This window comes from Hippoglossus hippoglossus, chromosome 5 (assembly GCF_009819705.1).
Source record: "Hippoglossus hippoglossus isolate fHipHip1 chromosome 5, fHipHip1.pri, whole genome shotgun sequence".
Taxonomy (NCBI): Eukaryota; Metazoa; Chordata; class Actinopteri; order Pleuronectiformes; family Pleuronectidae; genus Hippoglossus; species Hippoglossus hippoglossus.
In genome coordinates, this window is record NC_047155.1 from 6952949 (window position 1) to 6970351 (window position 17403).

General features: G+C 39.6%; 1 protein-coding gene across 1 annotated transcript; it reads left to right on the plus strand.

The window, feature by feature from the left end:
- Nucleotides 1–7935: 7935 nt before the first annotated feature.
- On the plus strand, nucleotides 7936–16744 carry LOC117761005 (immunoglobulin-like and fibronectin type III domain-containing protein 1). The gene is made up of 21 exons (XM_034584538.1): nucleotides 7936–7952; nucleotides 8160–8259; nucleotides 8369–8395; nucleotides 8735–8784; nucleotides 8863–9055; nucleotides 9447–9560; nucleotides 9657–9819; nucleotides 9903–10175; nucleotides 10261–10596; nucleotides 10918–11042; nucleotides 11217–11358; nucleotides 11462–11750; nucleotides 11835–12139; nucleotides 12456–12632; nucleotides 12977–13105; nucleotides 13241–13549; nucleotides 14202–14287; nucleotides 14414–14606; nucleotides 15096–15392; nucleotides 15959–16285; nucleotides 16357–16744. Exons 4-21 carry the CDS (start codon nucleotides 8738–8740, stop codon nucleotides 16359–16361), a joined length of 3510 nt encoding a protein of 1169 aa, XP_034440429.1. The 5' UTR covers nucleotides 7936–7952; nucleotides 8160–8259; nucleotides 8369–8395; nucleotides 8735–8737; the 3' UTR covers nucleotides 16362–16744.
- Nucleotides 16745–17403: the final 659 nt, after the last annotated feature.

Sequence of the window (17403 nt, forward strand, 5' to 3'; positions counted from 1 at the left end):
TGACTCACTAAATACCAAACGGGTGCTGCGAGAATTTCCGTTGATGCGTTCAGAGGCTAATTGTATGGGCCAATTCATTCATATCTACCGCAGATTGTTTTACCAAATAAAATGTCTCGTGTTGATGTGAACTGGCCAATGAAGACCACGGGGAATCGATCATATTACCCAAGACCTTGTTAAGCTGCCAGTCAAAGGCGGATCCACCATTCGCGAAGTCTAGACCGTGAAGGTCAAGTGCAGATATATCCATCACTAATGAGAATGACATTAGTGATACTTTGCTAGATTCCATCCCTTTATGACAGGTGGGGATACTGATATATACAACTATTAATATATGATGCTGCGGGCATTTTTATATTGTCAACAGTCACAGTGGAAAACCTCGACGGGATGTGTCCAATGACAGATTGAATGAACAGTCATAGTATATTTCCAGTGTCAGCTGCAAAGTGATCCCTTTCATTGGGATAAGAAAGATGAACCTCCACCTTTTACCATTGCCATAATATGGGTTTTACCAAGTACATTTCAGCCATGTATGGGATTTTCAATGCACATCCAACAACCAGACAAAAAGGGGGTGGCCACTTTGAAATACGGGATAGAGAGCGCGAGCGAGTGCAAGCTGAAGACGGACAACGGAAGGTAGAAGAACGGAAAGTAAGTCCGATTTGGTTATTCAGCAACCGGTGTGAATAATTTTCATCGAATGAGGCAAATAGAGATCAAGGAGAACATTTTAATGATGTGGTTGGAACCTTCATTCAGGATGGTTCAAGTCAAATGCATTATTCAAATGAGGGAGCAGTACAGGAGGTTTTAGTTAATTTTTTCAGTTTAATCAATCTTGATTTACTGAACTTTCTGGCATAGTTGGGTTAAAGGGATAAAATGTTGTCAGTATTTAATTCTGCTCAATTTTAATTCTTATGATAAGCAGATATTGTTCTTTTTTGTATACCTAGGTGAAAATGTTAATTGCTTGAGTGAGAATATACTGTAGACTACATGAACCGTCACAGGCAGAGAGAAGCCGCCTACGAGATCATCTCAATCCACTGTTGAGGGATTTGATTTCACACAAAAGAAAAGTATAAATGAAGCTTTTGAGATCATCCTGTAATTCTGACATCAAAGATCTCAACTGTGTGCCATGTTTCAACCGGGTTACTGTGACTAGAAAAAGGATTTAGCAGGAGCCGAAGATCAGTTTGCACAAAAGTGTGATACATCAAAACCAGCTTTTTTGGAAATGTTCAGGGTCAAATATTCTTTTTTCCAAATGTTCTCTTCCACTTGAGGTTCTAAAAATTAAACCGCATAAAAAGCCTTATGGCCATAATCTTGATATTCAGCCCATTTTGCTCTAATTAACCTCTCGGCTCTGCAGATACTAAAATAATTACCCAACTGACTCAGAGATTAAAAATACTCTGCACTGACACTTTTTTGGGTAATTACCATCCACTGGCACCGGACCTACAAGTCCTGACACACGAAAGCAGGTCAAAGTCATCTCTAGTTTACTGCTTATAGCTGAGGGCTTGGTTAAATTAAATGATGTATCTAAAACTCCCTGGAATGGTTTTTGTCACTTTTTTTAAATAGAGTGAACAATCGATGTTTTTGTCACTTTCAAACACAAGAGGAAGCTACACGTTCTATCAGGAGATTAGTTTGAGTTTCAAGTGTATTGTTGCAGTCGTTTGCTTGTAGCGTCCAAAGAGAATCACCATGGAAAACAATTTTAAAAGATTTGTGGCATAAACAAAATTGACAGATATTTGCATTGCCTTAACAGACTGATGCAAAGACATTCTGCTCCCGTCTATGTTTGGATCATGAGCAGTTAAACTGCTGGCACAGCCACTTGACTCCACAGGCAGTCAGGCAGAGTCAGCCACTAGGTGGGATTTCACATTCTCCTTTTACAGTTTCCCAACGCGTCTCCAACTGTCTGCACAGGTCACACAGGGAGACAAGTCATCCACACTTTGACAGACTGATGTCATACAGAGACATGGATGATACATGAGGAGAACATCCAGGGGGAGTCTTACCCGGCCCAGCCATCCCTGGCCCATGACCCCTTTTTGGGTGTCCTATAGGTTCTCATGACCCGAGCAGCAAAAGAATGGTCGAGTTTCCATTACAGAAGTTGAGTCATGCAACCTTGACTATACTTTCAAGTGGGGGTCTATCGACTTAAAATGTATACTTGTGCATAATCCATTAGAGTCATCTTGAAGCAAAAGTATATCAAATTTAGTCATATCTATCTTACATAATACATCAATATACATAAATACAGGGACAGTGAGAAAAATTAAAGAAAGATTAAAGAATGGTTGCCATCTGAATAGAATTTATCTGCCTTGACCTTGATTTCTCGAGTCCCTTGAAACGCTACAGAAAGAATGGAACTGCTTTCTAAAAGCTAAAAGAGTTTTATCTTATCTAGTGCCTGAAACTCAGAGCATACGATTCACATCATTTCCACACTCATCAAACCATGCCTCTGCATCTATTCTGGTTTTTCCTTATGTCACTGATATGTACATATATCAGATATTGAAATATCTCTTTGTATTCACATCCACTGCTTGAAATGTAGCCCAGGTGCCTCGTGTCGATCATCTTTGAGATGTTTCTATACCTTGAATGGAGTCCACCTGATTCAATATGACTTTGAGAGGCCGTGATGATTTAGGAACTGTGTGCAGAGCTTAGAGGCCGAATTGTCTCGAGTCACTGATCTGGGGAAGGCTAAGAAAATATTTCACACATTACAAAATAATGTAGAAGTGGTTTCGGGGTCAGGACAACCTGTGAATGTCCTTGAGTGGCCGCACAGCCCTGACTTGAACCCAATCACACGTCTCTGGAGGGACCTGAAAAAGGCTGCACACGGACGGCCCCTATTCAAGCTGATCTGAAGTGAGTGAATCTGAATGACAGAAGATAATCCTCAAATCCAGGTGTGCAAAGCCTGTGGTGTCATATCAAAGAAGACTTGAGAGGATAATCACTGCAAAGGGAGCTTCAGCTACGTACTGGGTAAAGGGTCTAAATAATAAAAAACTGTATATCTGATATTTTAGTTTTTCTTACATTTCTGACGATTTACTTTCCCTTTGTCATTAAGCGTTATTGCGTTATGAGCAGGAAGAAAAACACATTTCAGCTTAAGGCTGCAAGGATTGCAAAATGTGAAAAGCACAAAGGGGTCTGGACACTTTCTGCTGTTTGTGTCGTGGTAGCAGTCAAATTATAGGTTTTTCACCTGGACAGTCAGTGGTCGATAAACAAGGTCAAGTTTCCTTGAGCTGTGTCCGCTCCATTGAAGCATGCACCCAGATGACACTCGTGTGGATTGTATTAACTCATCAGAGGCTTGTTCAAGTAACTGCAGCCAGTGTTCACCTGTGCTTTAAGTAGTGTTGTGATAGGGAGAAAGAAAACTGCCCCAGAACTAAGTGAAAGAGTCAGAAGTCAAATTGTTATTCTGAGCAAAGAGCGGCTTTCTCTTAGAGTCAGACCGTGAGGCAGTGCATTTAAAGCCCTAAAACACTTTGCAGGAACTGGATGAGTTGTCTGCAAAGTGTGAGCAGGCCGAACAAAAGTATACAGTACCATCAGAAGATCAATATATCAAGCTTAGTGTCCCCATAAACCCATTATGCAGGTCGGTGGGAAGCTGTTGCCCTAATTTTAAAACCAGTTCATCTCGAAACCAGAAATAAAACAGTTTAAGAGCAGTGCTGACACTCCAATGGTCTATAGTCAAAATTTGTAAATGTTCAATATTCAAATGTTTGGATACCAATGGCTTGTGAGGCCAAGGAGAACACTTCAGACAATGAACACCAATTAGCCACAACATCATAACCACCTACATTATTTAATTGCTATGTAAAATTTGGGTGATAAACAAATACATGAATAATAAATTCAAATTTAAGCCTTTTTGGGAACTATGCCTATTTGACCAGTCTTATGTGCAATCCTTTATTTCCATGTATATATATTTGCTCACTTATTTATTACTTAATTACTTTTCTACTGACGTGTCTATTTTTCTATCCCCTTGATGCTGTAACTTGATGCTGTGAATTTGTAGTAGTGGTACTAATCATAAAGAAAATCATTTGCTGAGACAATTTTTAACCTTGTGCCTCCTGTATCACTTAGTTGTTTTACAGTAACGTGCTCTTCTGCTATATAAATGAAAACTGTGGCAATAACAATAACATCTAATATCATGAGAGCCTTGAGGGCTGTGACCCAAAAGGTTGGAGAAACGCTGCCACAGGGCCCATAAAAGGGATATGAGGACAGTGAAGCATATAAGTCTTTCCTTCTTTAACATTTATTTGAAAGCCATTTTGATTGTTGCACTTTATGGGTTGATGATAAAGTTTGTATATCTCACGGGAACCCTTTCATTGTTCAAATGCCTGCCACAGAGAAGTGCAAACAACCATCAACCACAACGCACAGAGCACTGACAGCTTTTCTTTGTGTTTCAGCTGGGGAGCGATAACGGCTTTTATATGACAAATAACTGACAACGCTGCAATGTTGAATAAAAAGCAGGACCCAAAGGCCGTAGGTAAGTGGCTGTTTATGTGTTACTGTTTAGTGCTGTTATCTTTAATTACATAAACAGTTCAAACAAAGACCGTCCCTCATATATACGTACATTTACACACAAGTTAAACTTTTACGCATGTGAATACAAAGTCGTAGGGGGCTCTCACATCGACCTTGTTTGGTCTGAACCTTCCAACTTTTCAGTTTAGTCCGATTGTAAAAAAAAACTGTTGTGAAAGGTTCCAGCATCCGAATCAACAAACCAGTTTTATTGGTCTGGATCAATTTTATCGGTCTGGATCAAGGAAACACCATTTGGATTATTGGAAGTAAGTCAATTTGGAGAGTTCAGAGATTTCGGACCGATTGCAGGAAGTTGAGAAAGCATTAAACGATAGAAGAAGAAAAAGAAGCGGCTCACAGGATGTCCTGCAGTCTGCGCCTCTGATGATACAAAGTTTGAAGGATGAGGACAGGTTGCACAGGTTAATTCTTAAATAAAAAAGGAAAGACGACTTTTTGTATGCCAATATTCAAAAACATTAGTGAATACAATAGCCTGATTGACAACAAGCCAATGTCTGACGCACAACCTTCTCAAAACCAATCAATGTCAAGAAAGGTAGACGCAGCACATCTAGGTGCTGACGACAGAACGTTTTTATGTTCTGCAAAAGTCTTAAGTCCACTCTCTAAACTTCTATGTGAAAACTTAACTAATCAGATCAAATGATGCAACAAAGACATGAGCCTTGGTTTCCGACCATCAGGTGTGAAAACACCCTTAAATACATGAAAAGGCTTTTGTGAGAGTGGGTGAATTACGAATGCAACAAAGACAGACTGAAAGAAACTATTACCGCACCAACTCCAAAACATTGGAACTTAATTTAATGTCAAAAGTCCCACTTGACTGGAGGGAAGTTTCCTGTGGAGACATTTGAAGGACAAGGAGTGTTCACCTCTCATGTTCTACCTCTAAGAAGCACTATACCAGTGTCTGAAAACCATTCACAGTTGTTCAAGAGGCCTCGTGTGTTGGTGGCTCAGAGTGGTTTATGAAAAAAGATGTCAGCTTTATACAGCCCACACAATCTCACTGAAGGTGTGCTCCAGCCTCCACTTCCTCCACAAGCGATTGGTATGCAGAAGCAAACAAGCCACTGCTGTCCTACCACACTTGGATTACACGGGAATCAATGCTCGAGGAACAAGGTTACGATAATCCTGCCTGCATTCAGATGATATACCAGTGTTAAACCAACCCCTTGAGAAATGACACATGAAATTTGATGAATATTCAATCCTACTGAAAAAGAAGTGATGGAGACTTATCTAAATTCTGCTCACACAGAAAGTGAAACACGAAGCTAACGCTGGAGTTTAATATTTGTCTGAGCAAATCTTTCACTTCAGAGAGGATCTGATTTCCATTTGTTTTGTTTTTTATCCACGTTTCCTTTTTGTGTTCTCATTTAAAACCTGACAGGATTGTGAACCTTCACTTTTTTTTTCCTTGTTTTTAAACCTGGAGCTATGAAACCTTTAAAAGTTTAAAGTCCCATCAGTGATTTCAGGGCATCACTCAAATTTCAAACGTGCACAGATGTGGACAAACTTGTTGAGCAGTTGTATGAGTGTGGTTGAGTTGTGTCACAGCCCTGATTCACCAGATTGTGAAAAACAAGTGCCGCAATACAAACATCCTAATCCTATGAATGAATAATGCATACGGTTTAAAACGGTAAACTATCATGATTACAGGATGCATTCGATTCTGCAAATAGCTGCCTGGTAATTAGTTGTTTGACCTATTTATGAGCCGCGGCGGTGTGTTGAAATCGTCAGGCCCCGAGGTGACTCCAGCAGCAGCTCTGAGTCATAATGAGGTATGATGCTCGGGCAGAAAAAAGTAACAGATGGTCAGTTGGAGTTTTGTGATTTTAACAGCTGTTGGATGAGCTTAGTGTTGAGCTGTGACTCATCCTACAGTTGAAACGTTAGAGGAGAAAAGGGCTGAAAAATGTGACACCTTCCTCTGTTTTGCCGTCTCCACAACCACAGAGAAGAAGTGTTAATGGCTTCAAACGCTAAAGCCCGAGTGCCGCTGCACACTAGAGGATTTACAACTTTTGACCAATCTTAAAAACAGATTTAACCCATTTGTTATCTCATAATCTTCAGACACACTGGACCATTTGGCCAGAACATCACACCACACACATACAATTTTGTAGTGGCGATTCCAGAGACTTGAAATCTCACAGACACTTGCGATATCTTCTTATTTTTCAGCTTCTTTATGGCGGTTGGCAAACAACTTTTAGGCTCAGACCTCCTACAGAACTGGAGTGTGCAACACTCGCGTGACTTTAATTTTGCATATTGCGTATACTTTTTGCAGCGCGGGCTGGAGGTGAGTCAGAGATGTATTGCTGTTTTTAGTCGCAGCTGCACAAGTACGCAACAGCCGGCTGATGACACTTCAGCTCTCTCCCTCACTCTCTCTCTCACTTTTGTCACTTTGGCGTCTTTATATAAAACACACGTCAATGGAGATAAATACATAATTTAATCCTAAAAACAACTTAATCAGAGCAGTTCACAAAATTTAAAAGGTCTCATGATGTCATGGCTGATGATTGAGATGAAGAGAAAAGGAAAGGAAATATTGCCCTCTGGTGAGACACAGTTGTAACTGCAGCTGCATGGTAAAGATGTTACTCATCCCCATCTGAAGTTACCAAGAAATCATATTAAGTAATTTTTTCTTGCAAATCTTGGATATAATTTATATCAAATATTTTTAAAATTGTATTTTAATTATTTGGAAAATGGAGACTTGATTGGTGGGATGACATTTTGAACTATATTCAATCCAATGGTTCGGCTCAGGGAAGTTTTACAGTGTGAATAATGTATATAAACTGTTTAATACATGAAGCATGTATGATTTCTGTTTATCACATGATTATCAAACTATCAATATCTGGTCCTAACAGTGGCGATCAGGAAACAGTCCAGAATTCCTGGGGTTGTAATCACTCAATGTGTTGAGCAAGTGCCTCTGGGGAAGTCAACACCGGACTTCACACGCAAGCCACTGGCCACAACTGTACAAGAGGGTAAAAAAAAAAAGATTCTAATAACATTATCAGCTACTACTTATAACTGCATTAGGATTATGTGGCTCACTGTGTTTTATTCTTTTAGGTAAAAAAGCAGTTTTAAAAGCTATGGTTAGCGGAGAGCCAGCACCGACGGTCACCTGGGAGCGCAAGAACGGGGAAGTTGATGACCCAGAAAAGTACAAGACCCGATATGATGAAAGAGCTCGAGAGCACTATTTAGAGGTGAGAAAAGAGTACTCAAATAAAATGCACAACTTACTATATATTAACAAATACTTTCACACTTTCAAAATACGAGATATATTGTTGTATGAGATCAGGACTTTATTTAACTGCTATTATTGAGAAAAACAAATCAGACAGATGATCTAATTCTTCCCGTCAGTGGGACAGATGTTTCTTCAAATGATTTTGTTTCTGTTTAATCAGATACCGAAAGTCAAACTAGACCAAGCTGACACCTACAGGTGCTTCGCCACCAATGTGTATGGAAACGCTGTCTGCACCACAACACTCAATGTTAAAGAAGGTACAAGACAGATTTACTAGTTACCATCAATAGGAATGGTAATTTAAATTAAACTCCAATATTATATACTGTGGGTATGACTATTCCCTTTTATTTTGTTTTCTTCTAGTTGTCTTAAAGAAGAAGGGTCAGGCAGGTAAGACGTTTATAACAGAACTATGCAGAATGTTGTGTTTGTAACAGTGCATGGTTCTCAGTCCAAGATTCATTATTTTTTTTCTTACTTACTTATTACTTATTTTGATTCCTGCAGGCAAGAAATTAATTAGTTTTGAGTGTAACAATAAAAAACAGATGAGCAATTCAGTGTGTAATAATTAAATATTCTGCTTTAGTTGAAAAGACCTTTATGGTTTCAAAGAATTATTTTAAAAAGTAATAAAAAAAATTATTGTTTGTTTGCTTTTCCTACATTTTAAGGTTTCAAAGAAACTCTTCTGAACAGAGATATGTGGTTGCATTTTTTATTTTTCAGGTAATGGACAAGCACCACTGGATTTCAGATCAATGCTTAAGAAAACGTGAGTTCATGGCAAAGTTTGGCTGTTAAACGTTTAATGCTGTAAACACAGTAAAACATTCTACTATTATTTTTTCCCCCAGTGTTGTCACCAGAAAAAAACAACTTCCACCAAAGAAAGAGGGAGAAATTGATCCTAAGCTCTGGGAGCTGCTTCTCAGTGCAAAAAGAAAAGACTACGAGAAAATCTGTTTGGACTTTGGAGTGACTGACTTCCGCTGGATGCTGAAGAGACTCAACCAGATGAAAAAAGAGAGGGAAGACGAACAGGCAAAGGTACTGCATGAAGAAGAACAACTATAACAACTGCACATTAATTCATATACTTCTTGGTGAGGTTTCGAGCAATGAGTAAAAACTTGCACATATTTTGGAGTGAGGGTTTATAGCTTTTACCTAAAAGAGCTGAAATAGAGAATCTGGAGTCTTTTAAGACCAGTCTGTAAAGAAGTATTTTACTGCACTCAGAATAAAACTTTATTTTCATGAAGTGACGAGTTAATCTTTGAAACTTTTACATTTTTGATTTTCATGGACGTTAGCTTTGCCCTGAGGCTACAGCCGAGTGGATCTTAACAAGTAAATATCCAAGGCTGTGTTCGAGGCTGCTTGCATTTTAATTTTATTGAGCCAGATCTAAGGATGCATACTTTAAATTTTGTCGCAGGTTGTAGAGAAGCTGGAGGATGTGAAACAGATAGAAGTGAAACCTAACGGGAGAGCGGAATTCAGCTTCAACATGAAACTTTTGGACCCCAACAGTAATATTCATGTATACAAGGTGGGTTCAAATTCCACGATATTCCAAAGTATTCTGTTTAAAGATTAATAACAGCTCAAAAACTAAACAAATGTGTGACTTCCTGTCTCTCAAAAGGATGGGAAATCGGTGCCATATGGTGATGATGACAATTCAAACCCTAGCCTCAAGAAAACTGGGACAAAGTATGTTTTCAGCATCAATGACCCTCAACCAGAAGATGCTGGATTTTACCAGGTTGATGTAGAAGAAGCAAATGTCCTGACAACTGACTTTCAAGGTAAAGCTTAATGTTCTACTGTAAATAAAACAGGATATTTGTATTAGCAGGCGGTGATATGAACTTTCTATTCCTCTTTTTAGTGCCTGATGTGAAGTTCGTAGCCAAGATCAAGGACGCAAAGGCCGTTGAAAGCGAGGACGCCGTCTTTCAGTGCGTCTTGTCCACACCGCTCAACAGAATCACTTGGTCAAAACAGGACGCGTCACTCGAACATGGGGACAAATATGAAATCACCGTCTCAGAGGACAAACTCACTCACACATTAAGAGTCAAAGACTGTGCAATGGCAGATAATGGAAAATATTATGCCATCGTTGGGATAACTTCCAGCAGTGCTGCTCTCACAGTGGAAGGTGGGTGTAACTACTTATAACATCATTCTAAAAGGCTTCCAAACAGTTCCAACGGAATAAAGAATTCATGCTGTCTATATTTCAGCTGATCCAGACGGCGGTAAAGGTCGTAAGGGCATCAAAACTGGGGATCAGGGTGATTTGACTAAACTTGCATTGGAACAAGGAAAAGACAATCGAGCAAAGGATCAAAAAGATTCGGCTGATTCAGGAGCTGGAGCCGCTCTGAGGGACGGAGGAGCGGGTTCTGGTGACGGGTGTAGTGATGGATCGAAAGATTTATCTGGAGTTAAGACTGATGGAGGTAAAGGAGACGAGAACCTCCTTGGAGATGGAGATGATGAAAACAATATGGGCGACGGGGATGATAAGAACAAGAAGCGATCACGAACTGGTCCTTTGGTTCCTGACACTGTTTCAGGTAAGAGCCTCCATTGCATTGTGGTAGTTTTAATTCCAGGGCTCTTAAGGTGTCTTACAACTGCATATATTGTCAGCTTTGCTATAACGGCCTGTTATCATCGAGAGTCAGAGAAAAATTCTAGGTTGAGGTTTGCTACGCCTAAACCATTCTGGACCGATTTCTGCAGCACTGGTTTTATTCCTCCACAGATATAATAGAAAGACTCTCTGCTCCAATCTTTATTTATGATTTTTGGATTTTCTCTCCAATTAAATGTTCACAATGACCTGAAGTTCAACAACAGAAAACTTAAATTTGACTTTGCTCTTACTGTTGCAGATCGAGGTGTCCAGTTTGTGAGTGGGCTGTCAGATACTGTTGCTAATATTGGTGAACGGGCAGAGCTCACTTGCAAACTAAGCACTGACGCCTCAGAGGGACGCTGGTACAAAAATGGAAAGCTGGTGAGTCAACTGCTCCAGAGGGATTATGTTTGTACAGAACCACGTCAATGCATACCCGTGGATTTAGTAAAAATACATATAATACACTTTAGTAAAAGTACATATAATACACTTTAGTAAAAATACATATAATCCATTGAATAAATTAATTTGTCTTGTGAATATTCTGACAAGTTAACCAATGGAGACGGTGTAAGAATCATCAAAGATGGGGCCTGTCACAAGTTGATAATTGATTGCTGTAAAAAAGACGACACAGCAGTGTACCGCTTTGAGGCTGAGGGACGCAAATCAGAAGCGACACTTAATATTCAAGGTCAGAATCAAAATGAGTCACTTGATTTGATATAATTTAATGATTTGCATTAGTTTAAAGGGGTTCAGGGTTTTGACAATTTCCGTTTTTACTCTCTGACCAGATCCGCCACAAATAGACAGCGATGCATTGGTTAATTTCACAAAGCCAGTTATTATAAAAGCAGGTGAAAGCGCTGAATGGAAGCTGACGTTCTCAGGTGGAGACCCGATGAATATACATTGGTACAAGGATGATGACGAGCTGTTGCCTGGCCTCAATGTGAAAACTGAGACATCAGCTACTCAAAGCCAACTTCGCCTTACTAAGTGCCAAAGGAAAGACAGTGGAGAGGTCAAAATCAAAATCAAAAACAAATTTGGCACAACAGAAGCAACGTCCAGACTTATTGTGATAGGTGAGTTGATAAAGAGACTTTGTAAATATATAATTTGGGTATTTTCTTGTAGCACAATATGATTCCTTATCATTTTGTCACTAGACAAACCCACACCACCACAGGGACCTGCGGACATTGTGGAAAGTGCTGTGACATCTGTGGAGTTCAAATGGAAACCACCAAAAGACAGTGGTGGGTGCCCAATCACCGGCTACATCATAGAACGCCAACAAGTGGGCCGGTGTAAATGGACGAATCTCGGCGAGATCTGTGGCAGCGATGCAAGTTACAGGGATTCAGGCGTGGACCCTGGAAGAAGATACTGCTACCGGATTCGAGCCAAGACGGCAGAAGGCATCAGTGATTACCTGCAAACAGAGGACATAGCTGCTGGAGTTCTGCGTAAGGATTAGTTCAGAGCCTAATGCTAGCAATTCCAAAAGGGCAATTTTAGCTACTCTCAAATGAAAACATAGCATCTTCTTGGGAAGCAAGTAGAGTAAACAAGCAAACAATTAATTCTTTTTTTTTTACATCTTTTGAGAAAATACTCAAAAGATACTATATAATGAATAAGTTTCAAATTCACGATTGACTCTCATCTTGACATTTGCCTTTAGCCATTAAATATTGATTTCTATACAGGAATTGTATCAGATGTATAGAGCATTAGATAACCTCATCAAAGCTGACAGAATTTAATGTCCCCCCCCCACAGGATATCCAGGAGCCCCAGCAGCACCTAAAGTAATCAGTGCCTTTAAAGACTGCATCAACCTGGCATGGAGTCCTCCCTGTGACACTGGAGGAACCAAAATAGTGGGATACAATTTGGAAAGGAACAAGAAAGGCACCAATTACTGGAGCCTGGTAAACCAAGGAGGGCCAATTACAGGTGAGATTATCAGTGGGAGGGGCTGCCCTGAATCTGTACGTGTGCAGAGGGATTTACATGCACGTATGCAACTAGTATGATTCAGAATAAAGGATGAACAGATGTAGAATCCCAATTCTAGAGATTGTTACTAAATCGTGATATGATCTTATGGGAAGATCAACCTCCTCAAACTAGGACTACAACTGAATACTGCATCCATGAGGATACTGCTCAAAATATGTCTAAAATGTTTGTTTTTTAATTTCTATAAAAAGATTTCCACTGGTTTCATTTTGTGAGAATCAGCATAAATAAATTGATATCTCTAGGGACAGGATCACCACATCTTCCTTTCTCTCCAGATACAAAGTTGGCCGTGAAAGACGTCTTCGAAGGGGCAGCGTATGAATTCAGAGTGTCTGCTATCAACCTGTCTGGTGCTGGAGATCCTAGTATTCCCTGTGACACAGTAATTGCAAGAGATCCAATGAGTAAGTCAATCTTATATTTCCCTGTGGTTGTCTACAATGAAAATATAATAATCGAAAGATAACCTATAGTGCTGCTCAACACAACAGTGTCTGTAGCTCTTTGTGCCATAAAACCTGACTTTACTATCATTTCAGAACCTCCAGGCAGAGTCACAGACCTGAAATTAACATCCTCCAACTACACCACGTTTTCACTGGCTTGGACTAAACCCAGAGAAGTGAAAGGGGTTGAGGATGAAGCCCAGGGATACTATGTGGAGATTAGACTGATAGAATGCCTTGAATGGAGCCGCTGTAACGCCGTCCCAATTACTCTAACTTCCTACACTGTGCTTGGCTTGAAGGCGATGGCCACATACTGGGTGAGAGTAATTGCCACCAATTACGGAGGTGATGGAGAACCTCAGGGCTTTGACAAGTACGTCATTGCCATGCCCCCTCCCGGTAAGAGGATGTGAAGTTTAAATCGAGACTGTGACACTTTCTCATAGTTTGGTTTTTTGTTTGAAATATTCAGAAGTCCCCACAAATGTGTTTTTCCTTCCAAAATACATCTACACACTAAAACTGTAAAAATACAGTAGAGCTCTGCACCAAGACAATAGTTTGTATAACAGCTATTCTTCATTCTTCTAAGCAAGATACAATATTTACTTCTTCAAAATCTGTGGATGATTGAGTTAAACAGTGGGATTGTGAAAAGACAGGAAAGATCAGGACTTTGGACATTTCAGCACAAATACAACAATGAAGTTCTAATTCAAAGTTCATTTAAACAATTCTTAAAGCATCGAACACCACGACAATGGAGGGAAACTAGCATCACTGTGGAAAACACATAGGTTCCAGTAACAGAGAGTAATGTGAACATTTTGACAGCTGTTATACTCATGAGCAAAATACATCACAACAAGCACATGATCGGAAACTGGTCTAAATTTATAAAGGTGGTAAATGTCATGTGTAGTAACTTCCTCTTCCTCCCTCCCCTTAAATATTATTTCAAGCACAATGAAAAAGTACATTTATACTATTTAGTAAATTGTATAAATACAAGAAGAATCTAAACATTAAAGTTTGTATTTTATCGTTGCAGTGAGGCCAAGATTTAAAGACAGGAACATGAAAACCTTTGTGGTGGTGAGATCTGGAAACACAGTCCGTCTGAACATCAACTTCGAGGTACTTTGCTTCAGCTTTCCCTCCAAACAGGTTCAGTGGAGAATATATTGTATTGTTTTAATGTTTAATCAACATCATGTTCATCTTTATCAATGTATTAATCTGATATTATCTCAATGTCTACAGGCCTGCCCACTGCCAGAGATCATTTGGTTAAAAGATGGTATTCCAGTGGCTAAACATGTGACAATTACCAACTCCGATAAAGGCTCTCAGCTGTTGATCCCCACCTCCGAGCGCTCCGACAGCGGCGTCTACACCATCACCGTCAAGAACCTGGTCGGCCAGGAGAGCTTCAATGTTGAAATCAGAGTTACAGGTAAATGGAGCCACTTTTACAATTCTGACTCCAATCAAGAGTAATAATGTGACTGGACTATGATCCCACCAGTTTATACAAAGTAGAATTTTATTTATCATTATCATTGTTCGGTGTTCAAATATGGTCTGTAGAATCAGATGAGCCAGTTTAATCTGTCAAAGAAGACCAAGACGAAAATATAGTGTATATTTTAACATTTCTGAATATTGCAAACACTCTTATCTGAACCAGCTGTTGCAAATCCCCTGGTTAAAGTTTCCAGCTCATTTTTAGCACTCAACACTCCAACCAAGCCAAGGTCAACACAAAGTAAAGACAGCAAAATACTTATCGTAGCCAACAATGTTTTTGTTACATCCCACTGCCACAGTATAATAAAAAGTAAGCACCATAACCTTATAGTCAGTTGGGTGGAATTCACATTGAAATGAACTGAGACTGTAATGTCAGGACTCTGTATGACTGTGTCTCTACATCGGATTGTAGATGATCCCAGGCCTCCAGGACCAGTGGAGCTGGTCCAAAACATCCCAGGGACAGTGACTCTGTCCTGGTCTCCCTCTCCAGACGAGAAGAGGGACGACAGGCTACACTACACGGTTTCCCAACGGGACTCCTTCAAGCGCACTTGGAGGACCGTGGCGGACAACCTCTTCAACAACAAGTTCACAGTTGTCAACATTTTGCCTGGATGGGAGTACCACTTCAGGGTGTTTGCTAAAAACGACATGGGCCTTTCAACACCCTCTGAACCCCCTGTGTTTGAGACCAGAAAGGAAAAAGGTTTGTGTCACCACTTCAATCAGAGAGACGCTAAATCATGTTTTTCTATGCTTGCATCCTACTTAGAACAGTAGTTCTGTTATCATGGATATAGACGTACAAAAAACGAAAATCGAAGCAACACAGGCCAAAATATTCAGATTTTAATTTCAAAAGAACATGGCTGATAAAAACCTTTTTTACAGAAAGACAAGAGAAAAAGTAGAATGGCACTCAATAGAGCATATATCTCTGCCAAGGCTGAATGGGTTCTTTCTTGGCCCGTGTCCCCTTTTTCCACCAAGTTTTGTTCGAAATGCTTTCAGAAATTTATGCTTAATCATGCAGACGAATCAAAAAAACAACAAACGCACAGGGTTGAATAATCTCCTTGGTGGAGGTAAGAAACTTTTAAGCAGATATTTCATTGAGTTATAGAACTTAGAAGAACTGAGGCTCGAGTGGATGCTGCCAGAACTAAACAGCTATCCATCTAGTTAGGGGAAATGTCTCAGGGACACATGTTTAAACTCGTTATTCAACCAACACAATTCTGTGAAGCTTTTATGCATTTCTCTGTATTTCAGAAAAGTTCATAGTGAACATGCCAAAGAAAAAAAACCTGGACTTCCAGGCAGCTCCAGCATTCATCGTGCCCCTGAAGATGCGTACGGCTCCACAAGGCTACGAGTGTCACATGAGTTGTGCCGTTAAGGGCGATCCAGCTCCTCGTGTGACATGGTACCGCAACAACATCAGCCTGAACACCAACACCAACTACCACATCACCAACGTCTGCGGCGTCTGCTCCCTGCTCATATTGAGGGTCGGAGTCAAACACAACAGCGAATACAAAGTCGTTATTGAGAACAAACTGGGGTCAGCCGAGTGCTCAATGATCCTGAGTGTCAGAGGTAATATTTACATTACAATTAATTTTAACAGGGTGTAGATGAAACAAGCTAAAAAATATGTTTCTTTACAGAGTGAAGACCTGCACCTGCTGAACAGCGACTTGACCGGAAAGATTCCCGACAGCGTTTTGAATTAATTAGACTACATCTGTTATAGTCTTCTCTTATATTTTAAATAGCGTAAAACAAAAACAAGAAAACGCATGTTATATAGTTTAGTTGTTTCCTTAATCTTTATAAAAGCTTATAAAGTACATAAAAAACTACTTAAAACATCTCAACTCTTTAGCATAGACAAAGTTAAAGTTACAATTATGTATCCTTGAAGGTATCATTTGGAGTTAATGACCTCTAGTGGCACTATTGAGTAATGCTTTCATGAGAGGGCCCCTGCTTTCTTTGTATTGTATGCATGCCATTACATTACACTGTGAAATTAAAACTTAACTTAAGCTTGTGTCATTTTCCAAAGAAATGGAACATGAACGTAGAATAGATGCTGAGGTTCTGTGTCGTTGCAGTAGCTGTTGCAGTTCCTAGTTTTACCAACTCTTGTTTATTCAGAACTTTTCCTGGAGCATTATGCGAGAAAGATCCTGTGAATGCATTGTGTCCATTCAAATAAAGAGCGGGGGCCATTGCTGGTACTTTACAATAAATTGGTTTAAAAAACTAAGGAAGACGAGAACTGTGGTGTGAATGAATTATGAGCCTGTTGCTGCTTGGAATAAAAAGGTCTGCAACATGACAACGACAAACTTAAGTCAACTTTCAAGGGGAAAAATAAATCAATGAAATATATCCAAAATGTGATGGTTCAAGTTTACCCAGTCTTAATAAATTATGCTTGTATTAGCAATATACTATGTGACATTTAGGGCTGGGCAGTAGAATGTTAAAGGAATTGCACTTCAGCCACTTGTTTTTAAATGTCCAATGTTATCTGTTTGTGTATAAGACAAATTTCTGAAGAGATTCTGACAATAAAGTTTGACCCAATCTAATCTAATTGAATCCTTTGGTGTCTTTAACTTTTTTACGCACATAATAAAAATAATCGTTAACTGCTGCCATATTGTTGTGCACCTTAGTATCACTCTTAACCTGAATTGGTCTGA